Source organism: Myxine glutinosa, chromosome 9, assembly GCF_964187855.1.
Source record: "Myxine glutinosa chromosome 9, kmMyxGlut1.1, whole genome shotgun sequence".
NCBI lineage: Eukaryota > Metazoa > Chordata > Myxini > Myxiniformes > Myxinidae > Myxine > Myxine glutinosa.
The window spans coordinates 58667554-58684279 of NC_136269.1; the positions used below are offsets into that span (position 1 = coordinate 58667554).

General features: G+C 44.1%; 1 protein-coding gene across 5 annotated transcripts in view; it reads right to left on the minus strand.

Annotated features, from left to right (window-relative positions):
• The window catches only part of LOC137415994 (uncharacterized), a 120164-nt gene that overhangs the window by 88806 nt on the left and 14632 nt on the right, over positions 1 to 16726 (minus strand). For all 5 annotated transcript variants that reach the window (XM_078784382.1, XM_078784384.1, XM_078784381.1 and 2 more), the window contains exon 5: positions 3112 to 3208. In XM_078784382.1, coding sequence (XP_078640508.1) covers positions 3112 to 3208 — 97 coding nt within the window. The remainder of the gene's footprint in view (positions 1 to 3111; positions 3209 to 16726) is intronic.

The following is a 16726-nucleotide window of genomic DNA, read 5'->3' on the forward strand; positions in this document are numbered from 1 at the left end:
TATCAACACACGTGGTTCGTGCGGGGCTTATCTCCTCGCTTCAGGGCAGCGCGAGTATTTAGGCAATAGCGAATTTGGTCCTAATACCCTATTTCGCGCTGTCCGGAAGGGACGTCATAGGTCTCGGGTCCCGCCAGGCCAGTCAAAGACAAGGGGACTAATCCCCCCTTGGTAAGGGGAGAAGGCCGGCAGCGGATCCATAACAATATATATATATATATATATATATATATATATATATATATATATATATATATATATATATACATACATACATTATACAGTGCATTCAGACCCCTTCACTTTTTTCACATTTTGTTATGTTGCAGCCTTATGCTGAAATCGTTTAAATTCATTTTTCCCTCATCAATCTACACTCAATACCCCATAATGACAAAGAGAAAACAGGATTTTAGAAAGTTTTGCAAATTTATTAAAAAGAAAAAACTGAAATATCACATTGACATAAGTATTCATACCCTTTGCTACGACACTTGAAATTTAGCTCAGGTGCCTCCCATTTCTCTTGATCATCTTTGAGATGTTTCTACACCTTGATTGGAGTCCACCTGTGGTAAATTCAATTGATTGGACATGATTTGGAAAGGCACAACCTGTCTATATAAGGTCTCACAGCTGACAATGCATATCAGAGCAAAAACCAAGCCATGAGGTCGAAGGAACTGCCTGCAGAGCTCAGAGACAGGATTGGGTCGAGGTACAGATCTGGGGAAGCCTACAAAAAAAATTCTGCTGCATTCAAGGTTCCCAAGAGCACAGTGGCCTCCATAATTCTTAAATGGAAGAAGTTTGGAACAACCAGGACTCTTCCTCGAGCTTGCCGCCCGGCCAAACTGAGCAATCGGGGGAGAAGGGCCTTGGTAAGAGAGGTGACCAAGAACCCGACGGTCACTGGCTGAGCTCCAGAGATCCTGTGTGGAGATGGGTGAAACTTCCAGAAGGACAACCATCACTGCAACACTCCACCGATCTGGGCTATATGGCAGAGTGGCCAGACGGAAGCCAAACAGTTCAATCTTGGTTTCATCAGACCACAGAATCTTGTTTCTCACAGTCTGAGAGTCCTTTAGGTGCTTTTTTGCAAACTCCAAGCGGGCTTTCATGTGTTTTTTACTGAGGAGAGGCTTCCGTCTGGCCAAACAAATCCGCAAAACAATCGCCAAAGAATACCTACGTAGAACAAAGCTCATCCTGAAAACATATCTCACCCCAAGAAACAAAACCAAAGCCATAAACCAGGGCTCGCAGTACCTGTGTTCCAATATAGCTACAGAATAATAAACTGCCCCCAATCAGAAATCCACAAGTTAGACATCAAAACAAGAAAACTCCTTACCATCCAAAAAATGTTTTACAAAAACCAGTACATTCTGAGAATGTACCTGCCGAAAAGAGAGGAGAGAGCGGCCTGATGGAACTCATCCAGGTGCACAGAGCGATGAGTGCAGGACTAGCTGAGTATGTAAAATGCTCAGACTATCAGATGCAATTTATGAAAAAATATAAACACAATAAACCTGAAAAAGTATCCCTAACTCACCTTGCAAATAATTTCCAAAAACAAGTGTGAATATAAGATGCTGCACAGGGAAATGAAACAGCAACAATTACAGCCCCAACAATTGCAAAAAAAAAAGAAAATAAATATATAAAAAGAAATATCAAGAAATATACGCCAACAACTGGGAGAATGACAAAATAGGAGGAAAATACAAAAAAAGAATGGGACAGAGTGTGGATGGACAAAGAAGGCTCATTGGAATGGCTAAGAAGAGGTCAGCTCAACTGGGATGACAAACGAATCATAATAAATGCTCAAGATCAAGGACACTACACCAATGGATTTCAAAAGATGGTGGGACTGAGCCAGGCGGACAAGTGTAGATTCTGGAAGACAAACAGAAAGTACGAGTCACCTGCTCTCAGGATGTAAAAAACTATTATCAGAACAACTTTACACACAACGGCACAACAAAGTATGCAAAGTGATCCATTGGCATATCTGCAAAAATTTTAACATCCCAGTTCCAGAAAACTCATGGAAACACGAATCAAGGGCAATCTTTGAAAATGAGGACGTCATATTCTCGTACGACCTGATTCCATCGAGAGTGAACACATAAAACAAAGCATTGCGTCCGGACAATGTACGCAGGAACACAAAGGAAAAGACAGCATTGATGATCGAGATCAGTACCCAGCGATTTTGACCTAAACAACACAGAAATCAAGAAAATGGTCAAATACAAGGACCTAAAAAAATGAGGTCAAGAGATTTTGGAAGCTGAAGAGCATCTAAATGGTACCAGTGATAATTGGAGCAACAGGAATGATAAAGAAGAACCTCACTGAGATTTTACAAAACATCCTCGGGAATATTACCACAAATGAAAAGAGCCTTTGGAACAAAACTCAGAAAAAGTTGAACAGCTTGGTCCATTAACTGTGATCCCTCACTGAAGTGGAGGTGGATACCTTGAGTCCTGGGAGGACTCTGTCCACCTGCTGAAACCACAAATGGAGATGACAACCAAAAACACACACCTTGTTCTTATGTATTATGGTGAAATATGATGTAATGTCTCGAGCTGGAAGAGAAAGTTCGGTCGGAGGGCCGTCCTTGAGGGAGCTTATATAAGACCGGACTGCTCAGCGCTTGGTTTTGTGGTAGTTCTGTTACCTTAGTGCCAAGAGACTATCGGGATTAACAGGTACGTAATTGCTTGCTTGCCGGGGGGCTTGGAGGTGATGTTTGTTTGATTGCTTCCTTTGTAGTGCTAATGATTGTGCTTCATTTTGTGTTGTAGGATGAGTGGAGATATAGCTCAATAAATCTTCATTACTTGAAAGAGCTCTGAGTTTTGATTTACAACATGTATATAGATACAGATATGTTACTGCAAATAAATAGTTGCATAAAACAACCAAGTCATATTACATCAAAAGAAGAAAACAAACAAAATAGCTTTGACAATTAAGTCTCAAAAAGTCATTTTTTGAAATAAGCAAAAATGAAGAAACACTTTAGAGCATTCATGAAGTCAAATTAAAGAATATGTCACAAAGGTGTTTTTAAGTAGTGTGCAGCACCTCCTCTGGAGCTCCAGCTCAGCAACAAGAGGCCCGTTGTGCAACTGCTGTTGTTGGTGGTGCAATAAGCGAGAACCTTGTCTGCTCAGCGTCTGCACTGCTCAATGAGAGAGTGACAGGAAGGGAAGGGTTAATCAATTGTCTGTATCCATGTAACTAGAGATGCTAATATGGCGGTATGGTGTCATTTCATCAAGGTGTCATTGTGTCTGCTTTGCCAGAGATTATGGAGCTTAATTTGTCGAGGTTGTTGCAAAAACACATTTCGAATAACAAGCAGGCTTGAATCAGAAAAAAGTTTTGTTTTGTCCAAATATGCGTTATTTTTGTTGACTATTGGAAGTTGAAACTCACACAAAAATATGAAATCAACAGAGAAAAGTTAAGGAAACATGCATATACAGTCACGTGAAAAAGTAAGTACACCCCAGGTAAAGTTTTGACTTTTTCAACATATTTCAACATACAGCTATTTGATCTTCATTTCAACAATATTGAGAGATAAAGGTGATATAATATAACAAATATCATGAAACATTTACATTTTGTAGTCCATTGTATAATTTAAATAACCATAAATGCAAATTTCGCATGTGGAAAAAGTAAGTACACCCTACCCCTACATTTATCACTACTTCAAATACCTAAAATTAGAATCAGGTGCACCAGCTCAGGTGCAAATGATTAGAACATCGTTAGAGCGGATCTTGGAGGAACCTGTCTTATTTAAACCTCAGACATTTACTTTGGTTTGCTCTTTGTTGTTGAAGTGTGCGGCGTCACCATGCCTAGATCAAAAGAGCTCTCTGAGGCCTTCAGAAAGAAGGTTATAGATGCCTACGAGTCTGGGAAGGGATTTTAAAAGATCTCCAAACAATTTGAAATCAATCATTCGACTGTCCGGAAGATCATCTACAAGTGGAGAAGATTCCAATCAACTGCCAACTTGTTCCGGCCAGGCCACACCAGCAAGTTCAGCCCGAGAGCAGACCGCAAGATGCTGAAAGAAGTCTCTAAGAACCCCAGAATGTCATCACGGGCCCCACAGGCAGCTCTTGCCACTATTGATGTCAAAGTGCACGAGTCTACCATTAGAAAGAGGCTGCACAAATTTGATCTACATGGGAGGTGTGCCAGGAGGAAACCTTTGCTGTCCAGAAAGAACATCAGGGCAAGACTAAAGTTTGCCAATGAACACCAAGGCAAAGACCAGCACTTCTGGAACAATGTGCTCTGGACAGATGAGTCAAAGGTAGAGCTATTTGGCCACAGTACCAGAAGACATGTTTGGCGAAAACCAAAGACAGCGTTTGACCACAAGAACCTGATACCAACTGTAAAGCATGGTGGTGGAAATATTTTGGTTTGAGGCAGCTTTTCTGCATCAGGGCCTGGGCAGCTCACCATCATAGAATCCACGATGAATTCTTCATTGTACCAGAGGGTGCTTGAGGATAATGTGAGGCCATCTGTCAGAAAGTTGAAGCTCAACCGAAGGTGGACCTTGCAACATGACAATGACCCTAAACATACCAGTAAATCCACCAAGAAATGGCTGAAAAGAAATAAATGGAGGGTTCTGGAATGGCCAAGTCAAAGCCCGGATCTAAATCCCATCGAGATGTTGTGGGGGGAATTGAAACGAGCTGTGCATGCAAGAAACCCCTCAAACATCGCACAGCTGAAAGAATTCTGCATGGAGGAGTGGGCAAAAATTTCTCCCAGTCAATGTCAGAGACTGGTAGACAGTTATAAGAAACGCCTACTTGAGGTTGTTTCTGCCAAAGGGGGCAATACCACCTATTAAAGCCAATGGAATTGACGTAATTCACCGACAGGACATCAAGACCAGCCTCATCTCCATCTATCTCATCTGCTCCATCATTTGAACACCTGGCTTTTAAACTCTCTGGTCACACACAGTGTGTCTGTCAGACAGACAGTCAGGCTGTCGTCTACCACACCCATCCTCCCAAACCACACCCATCATTCCTGTCTGACTTCTCCTACTTTCTGACCCAGCTCTGTTCCCTCTCCCCCTCAATCCTCCTCCTCGGTGATTTCAATATCCACATGGACTCCACTGACTCCACAATAACCACTGACTTCACTGATATAACCACCACAATATAACCACCTTCACCTTCACCACAATAACCACTGACTTTGGGGATCTCGCGAGATCTCGGAGACGGTGGCAGGGATTTTCGAAGCTCCACACGGTCTCCACGTTTTTCGAAGTTAAGTCTGTTCACAATTGTATTTTGTCGAAACTGTATTTATCTTTCGGTGTGTGAAGTTATTGTGTGCAACTTTGGTTGTTTCTCGGTGTTTATCTTTCATAAATTGATCGTCTGTTTGCCGCGTCGCGAGAAAGGCCTTTGAAGCGTCGCGAACGATTTGAAATCGAAGTTAAGTGATTGTTCCCATTTGTATTTTCGTTAAAACTGTATTTATTTATGGTGTTGTACGTATATTGTGTCCCGACGAAGATTTTTCGGTGCAAATCTTTCATACCTGTATTGAAAATCGTGTTAATTCATGTCTTGAGGCCTTGTACAGTGTACACTGTACAACCTTGAGGCTTTGTTTTTCTCTCAGCGGTCCGTCGTTTGTGATCCAATAACTTTCGTTCTCTGTATTCCCAGTCTTTTCACCCATAGCCTACTTCCTTGTGTAAATCTCAACTCAAAAAAAATAAATAAATAAAATAAAATAAAATAAAAAGAAAAAACATTTCCTTCTCTGTTCTCATTCGTTTATTCATTCTTATTCGTTCGTTCGTTCTTCGACCATGTGTTTCTCCCCCATTTCCCCAGATAGTTTTCAGTGTTATTAACCTTCAATGTTTACACTTTCCCCTCAAGTTATGTATTCCGTCATATATTATAACACCTTTTTCTTCTTCTTCTTTAAAAGGCTGCTTTCGACTTGCTCACCAAATCAATTCATCCCAAAAAAAATATCCATCTCCTATAGTGCCTTTTTTCTACATTCCCTAAACTCTCCTGCACTCCATCCTCCATCCAGCGTCCTTAAACGTATTTTTAACTCGAAGGTCACAAGAAACTCATTTTGCAATAAATGTTCGTTTCCCATAAATCGTACACTTTCTAAAATCCAATCTCACCCCTCCCCTCCAAATCTTCCCCATAACCCCTCCCCTCCAAATCTTCCCCATCACCCCTCCCCTCCAAATCTTCCCCATCACCCATCCCTTTCAAATCTCCCCCCTTGCCCCCTCCCTCCTAAACTACCCCTCACCCCTCCCCGCCAAGACGCCCCCTCGCCCCTCCCCTCCTAGACTCCTCCCTCACCCCTCCCCTCCAAATCTCCCCCATATCCCATCCCTTTCAAATCCCTCCCCTTGTCCCTTCCCTCCAAAACTCCCCCCTCGCCCCCCCCCCCTTCCCTTCAAATCTCCCCACCCTCATTGCTTCTCAATTTCCCCCCTCTCACTCCCCCTCCTCAAAGCGTCCTCCCCGCTTCTTCCCCCTTCCAACTCTCACCTCCATCTCCCCCAACCTTCTGCCTCGCTCTTCCCCCTCCTCAAATAACACCTCATTGTGCCTCACCCAATCACCATCAAACCTTTTGTCCGCCCCATCCTTCCCTTTCTCCGAGCTATTCTGAAATCTCTGACACACCTACAACAGCTCTCCCTACCTCTTCCACCTCTTCCACATCTTACCCTACCCCTCCTCCCCCCTGTTCTGTATTTGATGCTCCCCCTTCCTCTTCATTAACGGTATGGACCTCAAACATCCGGGGCCTTCGTTCAAACTTAACTGATCTCTCCATACAGGTTGCTTCTGTCAAACCAGACGTGATCTGCTTAACAGAAACTTTCCTCCTTTATGATGTCTCTGATTCCTTAGTATCTCTCCCAGGCTACTCCCTCCTCCGGTATGATAGACCTGAGCCTCGTCCTGGAGGTGGGGTTGCTATCTTTATCAAAAACTCTCTTCCTCACTCGCCCTGCACTGCACTCTCTCCACCTCACCCCCAGGAATACCTCTGGCTACGGCTTCCCCTTCGCTCCCACCTCTTGTTCATATGTGTGTTGTACCGTCCACCAAACAGTGATGACTCCATCTACATCTCGCTGTCTGATAATATGGACCAACTTCTATCTACTCATCCCAACTCTCTCTTCCTCATATGTGGTGATTTCAACTGTCATCATGCCAGTTGGCTGGGTGTGGGTACCTCTCTCACCAGCCATGGCTCCTCAGCAAAGGACTTCTGCGACTCACTGGGACTGACACAATCTGTCAATTTCCCGACCCGGATCTCAGTCAACGGACCATCTTCTCTTCTGGACTTGGTTATGACTAACTTCCCTGAAAATGTCTGCTGCTCTTCTTCTGCTCCAATCGGATCATCTGATCATGTCCTTGTTAAAGTGGACATCTCTCTGACCATCCTCAGGGAGCCTGCTCAGCGTCGACGAGTCTGGCATTTCACTCAGGCCAACTGGCACGATCTTCAAGCAGCCATCAATCATCTGGACTGGTCTCCCATCTCTACCACCTCAGACATCAACTCATCCTGGGAATTCTTCCAAAGTAAATTGCTCTCTCTCATGCACAGATTTATCCCATCTCGTCTTCAGTTGTCATACCCTTCCTCCCGTCCATGGTACACGGAATCTTGTGGTGAGGCTGTTGCCCAGAAACAACTTGCCTTCGTCTCCTGGAAAGCAAATCCAACGGAAGGAAATCTCATTTCCTTTCACAAAGCCCGAAACAAGTGTGTGTCCACCCTCAGGAGAGCCAGGAAACAATATCTCTCCGTTCTCAAGACCGAACTCTCTTATCTGTCTCCCTCTTCCAAATCCTGGTGGCGTCTGGTCAAATCCGTTTCTGGTGTTTGTTCCCCCTCCATCCCCTCCCTTACCTCAAACGGCTACACAGCTGACTCCGCACGTGAAAAAGCTGAATGCCTCAACTCTGTGTTTGCCTCTAAATCTTGTGTCCCAAACCCATCCCTCTCTGTACCCACCATACCTAGTCGTACCCTGCTGCTCCTGGACTCCGTGTCCTTTCCTCCTGACAAGGTGGAAAAGTTTCTGTCAACCCTCGACTCTGATTCTGCAACTGGACCCGACGGCATCAGCCCACGGGTCCTAAAATCCTGCTCTGCCGCTCTATCTCACCCTCTCTCTGTTCTCTTCACCCTCTCTTTTGCTCAAGGTCAACTGCCATCTGCTTGGAAATCAGCCAACATCACCGCTTTGCACAAAAAAGGTGCAAAAACAGATCCTAGCAACTACAGACCAATCAGCCTTCTCCCAATTATCAGCAAAGTCATGGAATCCATCATTGCTTCGGATATGAAATCTTTCCTCTTCTCCAATGGCTTGATCTCTGATCATCAATTTGGTTTCAGACCAGGTCACTCTACTCTGGACATGCTGCTTCTGCTGTCTCAACGATGGATGGAGGTCCTCAATGCCAAACAGGAAATTAGAGCTGTCTCCCTCGACATATCATGTGCCTTCGACACGGTCTGGCACCCCGCTCTGCTCACCAAACTCTCCTCCTTTGGTATCCATGGAAATCTCCACGCATGGCTGGCGGACCTCCTCTCTAGTCGTCGTCAACATGTGGCCCTGAATGGGTTTCTCTCATCTCCTCTTCCTGTTCAGGCTGGAGTTCCCCAAGGCAGTGTTCTGGGCCCCGTGCTTTTTCTGGTCTTCATCAATGATCTCTCTGACTCTCTTGAAAATCCTCTCCATCTCTTTGCTGATGACTCCACTCTCTGCCGCTCCATTCCTCTTCCCTCAGATCGGCAGTCTGCAGCCTCCTCACTCTCTGAAGACTTAGACAAAATCACAGACTGGTCAAACAAGTGAAACATGTCTTTCAATCCTGACAAATCTCACACTCTTACTATGTCTCTCCGAAAAGATCGACTGGACAACCCTCCCATCTACTTTCTCAACAATCCTCTCCAAGAAGTTCTGTCGCTCAAGCTTTTGGGTCTCACTATCTGCCATGATCTTTCTTGGGAAAACCACATTTCCAAGCTGGCCTCCAAAGCCAGTCGCCGACTGGGCATCCTCCGTCGTGCGAAGTCCTTCCTCGGCACACCTGAGCTCCTCACCACATACAAGGCTTTCATCCGCAGCTCAATGGAATACTGTTCTCCCCTATGGGCCGGTGCTCCTGCCTCACACCTAGCTCGGCTTCACGCTGTTGAAACCAAAGCTTTCAGAATTATTGGAATCTCCCGCGATGAAGCTATCTCTGAGGGCCTTTCACTCACTCATCGCAGGCAGGTAGGTGGTCTTTCTGTCTTCTACCGACTCCTCTCCGGCCTTGCACCCCCAGCTCTCTCTGTGCTCTGTCCCCCAAATATTCCTACAGGTCGCACAAGATCTGCCAGCAACCCTCTGATGGTTAAACTGCCGAAATCTCAGCTCTCTGCTCACCTTCACTCTTTCATTCCTCTTTTCTCCCACCTCTGGAACAAACTCCCTCACTCCCTTCAATCCCACTCCTCCCTCCAGGTCTTTAAAACAGCTGTTCACCACCATCTCTTATCTTCCCCCATCCAAAACCTTGATCTTTTCTACCCCCGCTAATTCACCGCAGATCCACCTTGTTTGAAATTCCAACTTCTTTCCTGGAAGTCCTGGAAGTCCTGGCAGTGTCCATATGTTTTATACCTCTCCCACCGCCCCCTTCCCATGCCCCCCCCCAAAGCCCTCGCCCTCTCTCAGATCTCTCGATGTCTCCATGTCTCCATGTCTCCATGTCTCTCGGTCCCTGCTCTCAAATGTTGTGTTTGTGTCCTTCCCCCTCTCTCCCCATCTTGTCTACCGCTCCCGATGTTATATGTTTTATGTGTCGGTTTGTCTTTCTGTGTGATTAATGTTCGCTCTTGCACGAGCCTCGATCTTGTATACAAAAAAAAAAAAAAAAAAAAAAAAAAAAAACCTGCTTTAACTCAACTCAACTCAAGTCAACTCAACACAAGACAAAAAAACTCAACATGTCAACTTTCCTACCCATAACCGTGGGCACATTCTGGACCTTGTCTGCTCGACTGGATTAATTTTGCACCATCTCTCTGGCTCCGACCTCACCCTCTCTGACCACTTAGCCATCACTATGACCATCAACATCCCCACCCCAGCACAAAGGCATTATCGCACTATCAATTTCTGTAAGCTAAACGCTCTTTCACCTACCTCATTCTCATCCACCCTCTCTGAAAAAATGTCCACTTCTCCCTTCGTTGACCTCCACACCCCTTCTGACCTCACTGACTACTACAACCACACTCTCTCCTCCTGCCTTGACCAGCTTGCGCCCGTGAAAACCAAAACAGTTTCTTTCACCCATTCTGCTCCCTGGTTTACCCCTGAACTCCGCCTGATGAAAACTCGTGCTCGCCAACTTGAAAGACTCCGCAATAAAACAGGTCTCACAATTCACTCCCAAGCCTACAAGGACCACCTACAACACTACAAAGATGCCCTCTCCCGTGCCCGCTCCGCCTACTACTCTCAAATTATCCACTCTGGCTCTGGAAACCCAAAAGCACTCTTCTCTACAATAAACAAACTCCTCAGCCCCCTGGACACCACCACCCAGTCATTCACAGTAGACAACTGCATCTCCTTCCTTTCATTCTTCCAAAGCAAAATGGACAACATCGACAGCAGCTTAACCACCACCGCACCTGCTCCCCCTCAAACCACCTGCCCCCCCTTATCCTGCCAACCCCTGTCTCAGTTCTCCCCAGTCTCCCCTACTGACATCTCTGAACTCCTCATAGGAATGAAAACTGCCACCTGCACTCTTGACCCCATCCCATCCAGCTTTGTCGAGGCCTCCCTTACTGCTCTCTCTCCACTTATCACTGCAACAATAAACTCCTCCCTGTCTACAGGCATCGTCCCACCATCCCTCAAAATTGCTGCTGTTACCCCCATTCTGTAAAAACCTGGACTCAACCCTGACATCCTAAACAACTTCAGACCCATCTCCAACCTACCCTTTCTGTCAAAAGTTTTGGAACGTGCTGTAGCCACTCAACTTAAACATCACCTCTCTGCCAATAACCTGTATGAAACATTCCAATCCAGATTCCGCTCCAACCACAGTACTGAAACTGCTCTCCTCAAAATCACCAACGACCTTCTCCTCTCCTCTGACGCTGGCAACCTCAACATTCTCATCCTCCTCGACCTCAGCGCCGCCTTTGACACCATCAATCTCACCATCCTCCTCACCAGACTTGAAACCACCTTTAACATTACCGGCTCTGCCCTCTCTTGGATCAAATTATACCTCTCCGACAGACGCCAGTTCATCTCCATCAATAACTGCAAATCCCCCACTGCTCCCCTCCCCCAAGGTGTCTCCCAAGGTTCAGTTCTTGGCCCCCTCCTCTTCATCCTGTACCTGTCCCCCCTTGGTCACTTAATCCGCCGTCATGGTCTCCAATTCCACTGCTTTGCCGATGACATCCAGCTTTTCATCTCCACCGCCACCCACTCTATCCTGACAAACTGCATCACTGAAATAAAATCCTGGCTTCAAATCAACTTCCTCAAACTTAACTATGATAAATCTGAAATAATCATCATTGGCCCAAAAACGCTCACCAAATCCACCCATAACGTTGCCCTCAACATCGACTGTTTCCCAGTATCCACCTCCCCTCACATCCGGAATCTTGGCATCATCTTTGACCAAACCCCTCTCCTTCGACAAATACACGAAACAGATCACAAAGACAGCCTTCTTTCACCTGAAAAACATCGCCCGTCTCCGTCCATCCCTCTCCTCCACGGCTGCAGAAACCCTCATCCACGCCTTCATCACCTCCGGTCTGGACTACTGCAACAGCCTCCTCTTTGGTTCACCCTCAATAATCATCAATAAACTCCAATACATTCAGAACTCCGCTGCCCGTCTACTCACCCATTCCCGGACCCGTGACCACATCACCCCCGTCCTTTACAAGCTTCACTGGCTCCCCATCCCCCAGAGAATCCAGTACAAAATCCTCCTCTTGACCTACAAAGCCCTCCATAACCTGGCCCCATCCTACCTGACTGACCTCCTCTCCAGACACACTCCCACCCGCAACCTCTGCTCTGCTGGTACCAACCTCCTGACCCCCCCCCCCCCCCCCCCATGCGGACCAAATTCAGATCCTGGGGGGACAGGGCCTTCTCCATCGCTGCTCCCACCCTCTGGAACTCACTACCTCACACCATCAGAGACTCCTCCTCACTCACCACATTCAAAACATCACTCAAGACCCACCTGTTCAACACTGCATTCAACATTTAACCCACAGCATTTAACCCCTGACTATCTCTTCTCCTTCCTTTTGCTTTGATTATTTACCTGTTGATTTTTGTCTTTTTGCACTTGTTTTTTTGTACTCTGTCAAAGCGTCTTTGGGCTTCTTGAAAAGCGCTATATAAAATAAATGTATTATTATTATTATTATTAAGGGTGTACTTACTTTTTCCACATGCGAAATTTGCATTTATGTTTATTTAAATTGTACAATGGACTACAAAATGTAAATGTTTCATGATACTTGTTACATTATATCACCTTTATCTATCAATATTGTTGAAATGAAGATCAAATAGATGTATGTTGAAATATGTTGAAAAAGTCAAAACTTTACATGGGGTGTACTTACTTTTTCACGTGACTGTGTTTATATATATATATATATATATATATATATATATATATATATATATATATATATATATATATATATATATATATATATATATATATATATATATATATATATATATATATACAGTGGATTCAGAAAGTATTCAGACCCCTTCACTTTTTTCACATTTTATTATGTTGTAGCCTTATGCTGAAATCGTTTAAATTCATTTATTCCCTCATCAATCTGCACTCACTACCCCATAATGACAAAGAGAAAACAGGATTTTATAAAGTTTTGCAAATTTATTAAAAAGAAAAAACTGAAATGTCATATTGACATAAGTATTCAGACATAAGTATATTGGCTGCATCCTTTTTTCAAATCAGATTAACAACTTTGAAATTTGTGATTTTTCGCAAATAAAGGATTTTCACAAATGAAGCCACTTCGGAATGAAGTTTTTCTGCAATGAGACGGATTCGAAACTGTTTGTACTCAACCATAGCTAAGGAGGGACTTTCTTCACTGACTCTTCTTCACATAGAAGGCGATTTAACTGTGAAGCAGATTCCAGAGGACAATGTGGACATTTACGCTAACCAAAGGGAAAAACGATTATACCTACTTCAGTAATTAAGGTGAGAACAGTATTTATATTAAGACAATGTTTATGTATGTGTATCACCGGGGAGACACGATTCATAAAGTACTCTACTTCTTTTTTATTCAATACTTTATTGATATGCTAATAGTAATATGGGTGGTAGCTGGTAAACATGTCAAACTAGAAAGCATCTGAAAATGCAAAGCCCGTCTGCATCGGTTTGTATTCAGACGTCGTCCTCTTCCTCTTCTGCCTCCTCAAAAAAATGAAAATAAATACAGATTCATTCAAAGTACACCGCCCCCATGCTAAATAAATAAATATCCTCCAGCGCAGCATTGCCAGGGCGCCTCTGGCACCCAGCAATACCGCCATACAGCTCATAGACTGTATTGGGAGGGAGAGGTGTACAATAATTGATTGATTAATTGCATAATTAAAATCAATTTATAATAATCATAAAATATTTTCTTAATCAATTGGCTAATAGCATACCTAAACCACCAGTGCTTCATGCAAAGCTGTAACTTTTTGAAAATTAATTAAATGTCATTAATTGAAAAAATTACATAATTAATTGATCAATCAATAAATAATAAATCAATAAATTGATTAATCAATCAATCAAAAATATCCTTTATTGCCACATCACTTGGTCATTGTCATGTCCAAATATCAGCATCCTAGCTCAAAAGGTGCCTGAGATATTGCCCAGATGAGAAAGAAAATAAATCAATGATTAATAATGAAAATAAATAAATAATAATCATAAAATAATGAAATAATTAATCAGTTGGCGAATAGAATACCGAAACCACCACCGTTTCCATCCGAATCTGTAACTTAAAAAAGATTAATCAATTAATCATCAATCGAATAATTAAATAATTAATCGATTAATTAATTAATCAATAAATCAAAAATAGCCCTTACAGACAAATCACTTGGTCATTGCGGTGTCCAAATATAAGCTTCCTAGCTCAAGAGGTGCCTGAGATAATGCCCAGAAGAGAAAGAAAATAAATAAGTACTTAATCAATAATAATTAAGTAACTAATCAATTAAGTGATGAATCAAAAAACAAAAACACAGTTTTGGCCAAAGCACTTGCTCACTATTGTGCCAAAATGTCAGCTTCCTAGCTCAAAGGATGGCTGAGATATTGCACGGACAAACACAAACAAGAAAACGAACAACAGATACATTCAAAGTACACCGCCCCCATGCCAAATAAATTAATATCCTCCAAATATTTATCTCAGCCTTCGGCACCTGGCAATACCGCCGTGCAGCTCATAGAGACTGAATTGGGTGGGAGAGGTGTACAATAATTCATGGATTAATTGCAAAATTAAAATCAATAAACAATTGCCATAAAATATTTTCTTAATCAATTGGCTAATGGCATACCTAAACCACCAGTTCTTCATTCAAAGCTATAACTTTTTCCAAATTAATTAAATAAGTCATTAATCCAAAAAATGGCTGAGATATCGATGGCTGATATATCGCCCGGACAAACAAACAAGAAAGAAAACAAGAAAACAAACAAACAACCGGTGTGAAAACCGTGTACTACCTTTCAGTGCGCGTCATTGCCGAGCCCCCTTCAGTGCCCGGCAATGACGTTATGCAGCGCCTGGAGATGGCACAGGAAAGGAGCGGTGTACAATAAAGAAAGAAGGAAACCGGAGTGAAAATTGAGTACTCCCTTTCAGCTCGCGTCATTGCCGAGCCCCATTCGGTGCCCGTCAATGACGTCATGCAGCGCCTGGAGATGGCATAGGAAAGGAGCGGTGTACAAGTTTGTTTTTTTTTAAATACAAAATTTAAATTGATGATTGTGTGCAGCCTTGACCTTTCATCTTTAGATCTAAAAAATTATCAGTTTCTAGCTTTCGATTGGTGAACCCTTTTATGTGACCCAATATGCAAATTACACACATTCCATGAGCAATCAGCGGGCTTGGTGCATTCCGTTAGCAACCAGCGAGCTTGGTGCATTCCGTTAGCAACCAGCGAGCTTGGTGTGTTCTGATAGCAATCAGCGTGCTTGGTGTGTTCTGATAGCAATCAGCATGCTTGGTGCATTCCGTTAGCAATCAGCGAACTTGGTGTGTTCTGATAGCAATCAGCGTGCTTGGTGTGTTCTGATAGCAATCAGCGTGCTTGGTGTGTTCTGATAGCAATCAGCGTGCTTGGTGTGTTCTGATAGCAATCAGCGTGCTTGGTGTGTTCTGATAGCAATCAGCGTGCTTGGTGTGTTCTGATAGCAATCAGCGTGCTTGGTGTGTTCTGATAGCAATCAGCGTGCTTGGTGTGTTCTGATAGCAATCAGCGTGCTTGGTGTGTTCTGATAGCAATCAGCGTGCTTGGTGTGTTATGATAGCAATCAGCGTGCTTGGTGCGTTCCATTAGCAATCAGTGTGCTTGGTGTGTTCCGTAAGCAATCAGCGTGCTTGGTGCATTCCATTAGCAATCGGCGTGCTTGGTGCGTTCCATTAGCAATCGGCGTGCTTGGTGCGTTCCATTAGCAATCAGCTTGCTTGGTGTGTTCTGATAGCAATCAGCTTGCTTGGTGTGTTCTGATAGCAATCAGCGTGCTTGGTGTGTTCTGTTAGCAATCAGCGTGCTTGCTGTGTTTCTTTAGCAATCAGCATGCTTGGTGTGTTCCGTTAGCAATCAGCGTGCTTGGTGCATTCCGTTAGCAATCAGCATGCTTGGTGCGTTCCGTTAGCAATCAGCGTGCTTGGTGCATTCCGTTAGCAATCAGCGTGCTTGGTGCGTTCCGTTAGCAATCAGCATGCTCGGTGCGTTCAGTCAGCAATCAGCGTGCTCGATGCGTTCCATTAGCAATCAGCATGCTTGGTGTGTTCCGTTAGCAATCAGCGTGCTTGGTGCGTTCCGTCAGCAATCAGCGTGCTTGGTGCGTTCCATGAGCAATCAGCGTGCTTGGTACGTTCCCTTAGCAATCAGCGTGCTTGGTGCGTTCCATTAGCAATCAGCGTGCTTGGTGCGTTCCCTTAGCAATCAGCGTGCTTGGTGCGTTCCCTTAGCAATCAGCGTGCTTGGTGCGTTACCTTAGCAATCAGCGTGCTTGGTGCGTTCCGTTAGCAATCAGCGTGCTTGGTGCGTTCTGTTTGCAATCAGCATGCTTGGTGTGTTCCATTAGCAATCAGCATGTGTGGCGTGTTCTGTTAGCAAGCAGCGTGCTTGGCGTGTTCCGTTAGCAATCAGCGTGCTTGGCGTGTTCTGTTAGCAATCAGCGTGCTTGGCGTGTTCCGTTAGCAATCAGCGTGCTTGGCGTGTTCCGTTAGCAATCAGCATGCTTGGCGTGTTCCGTTA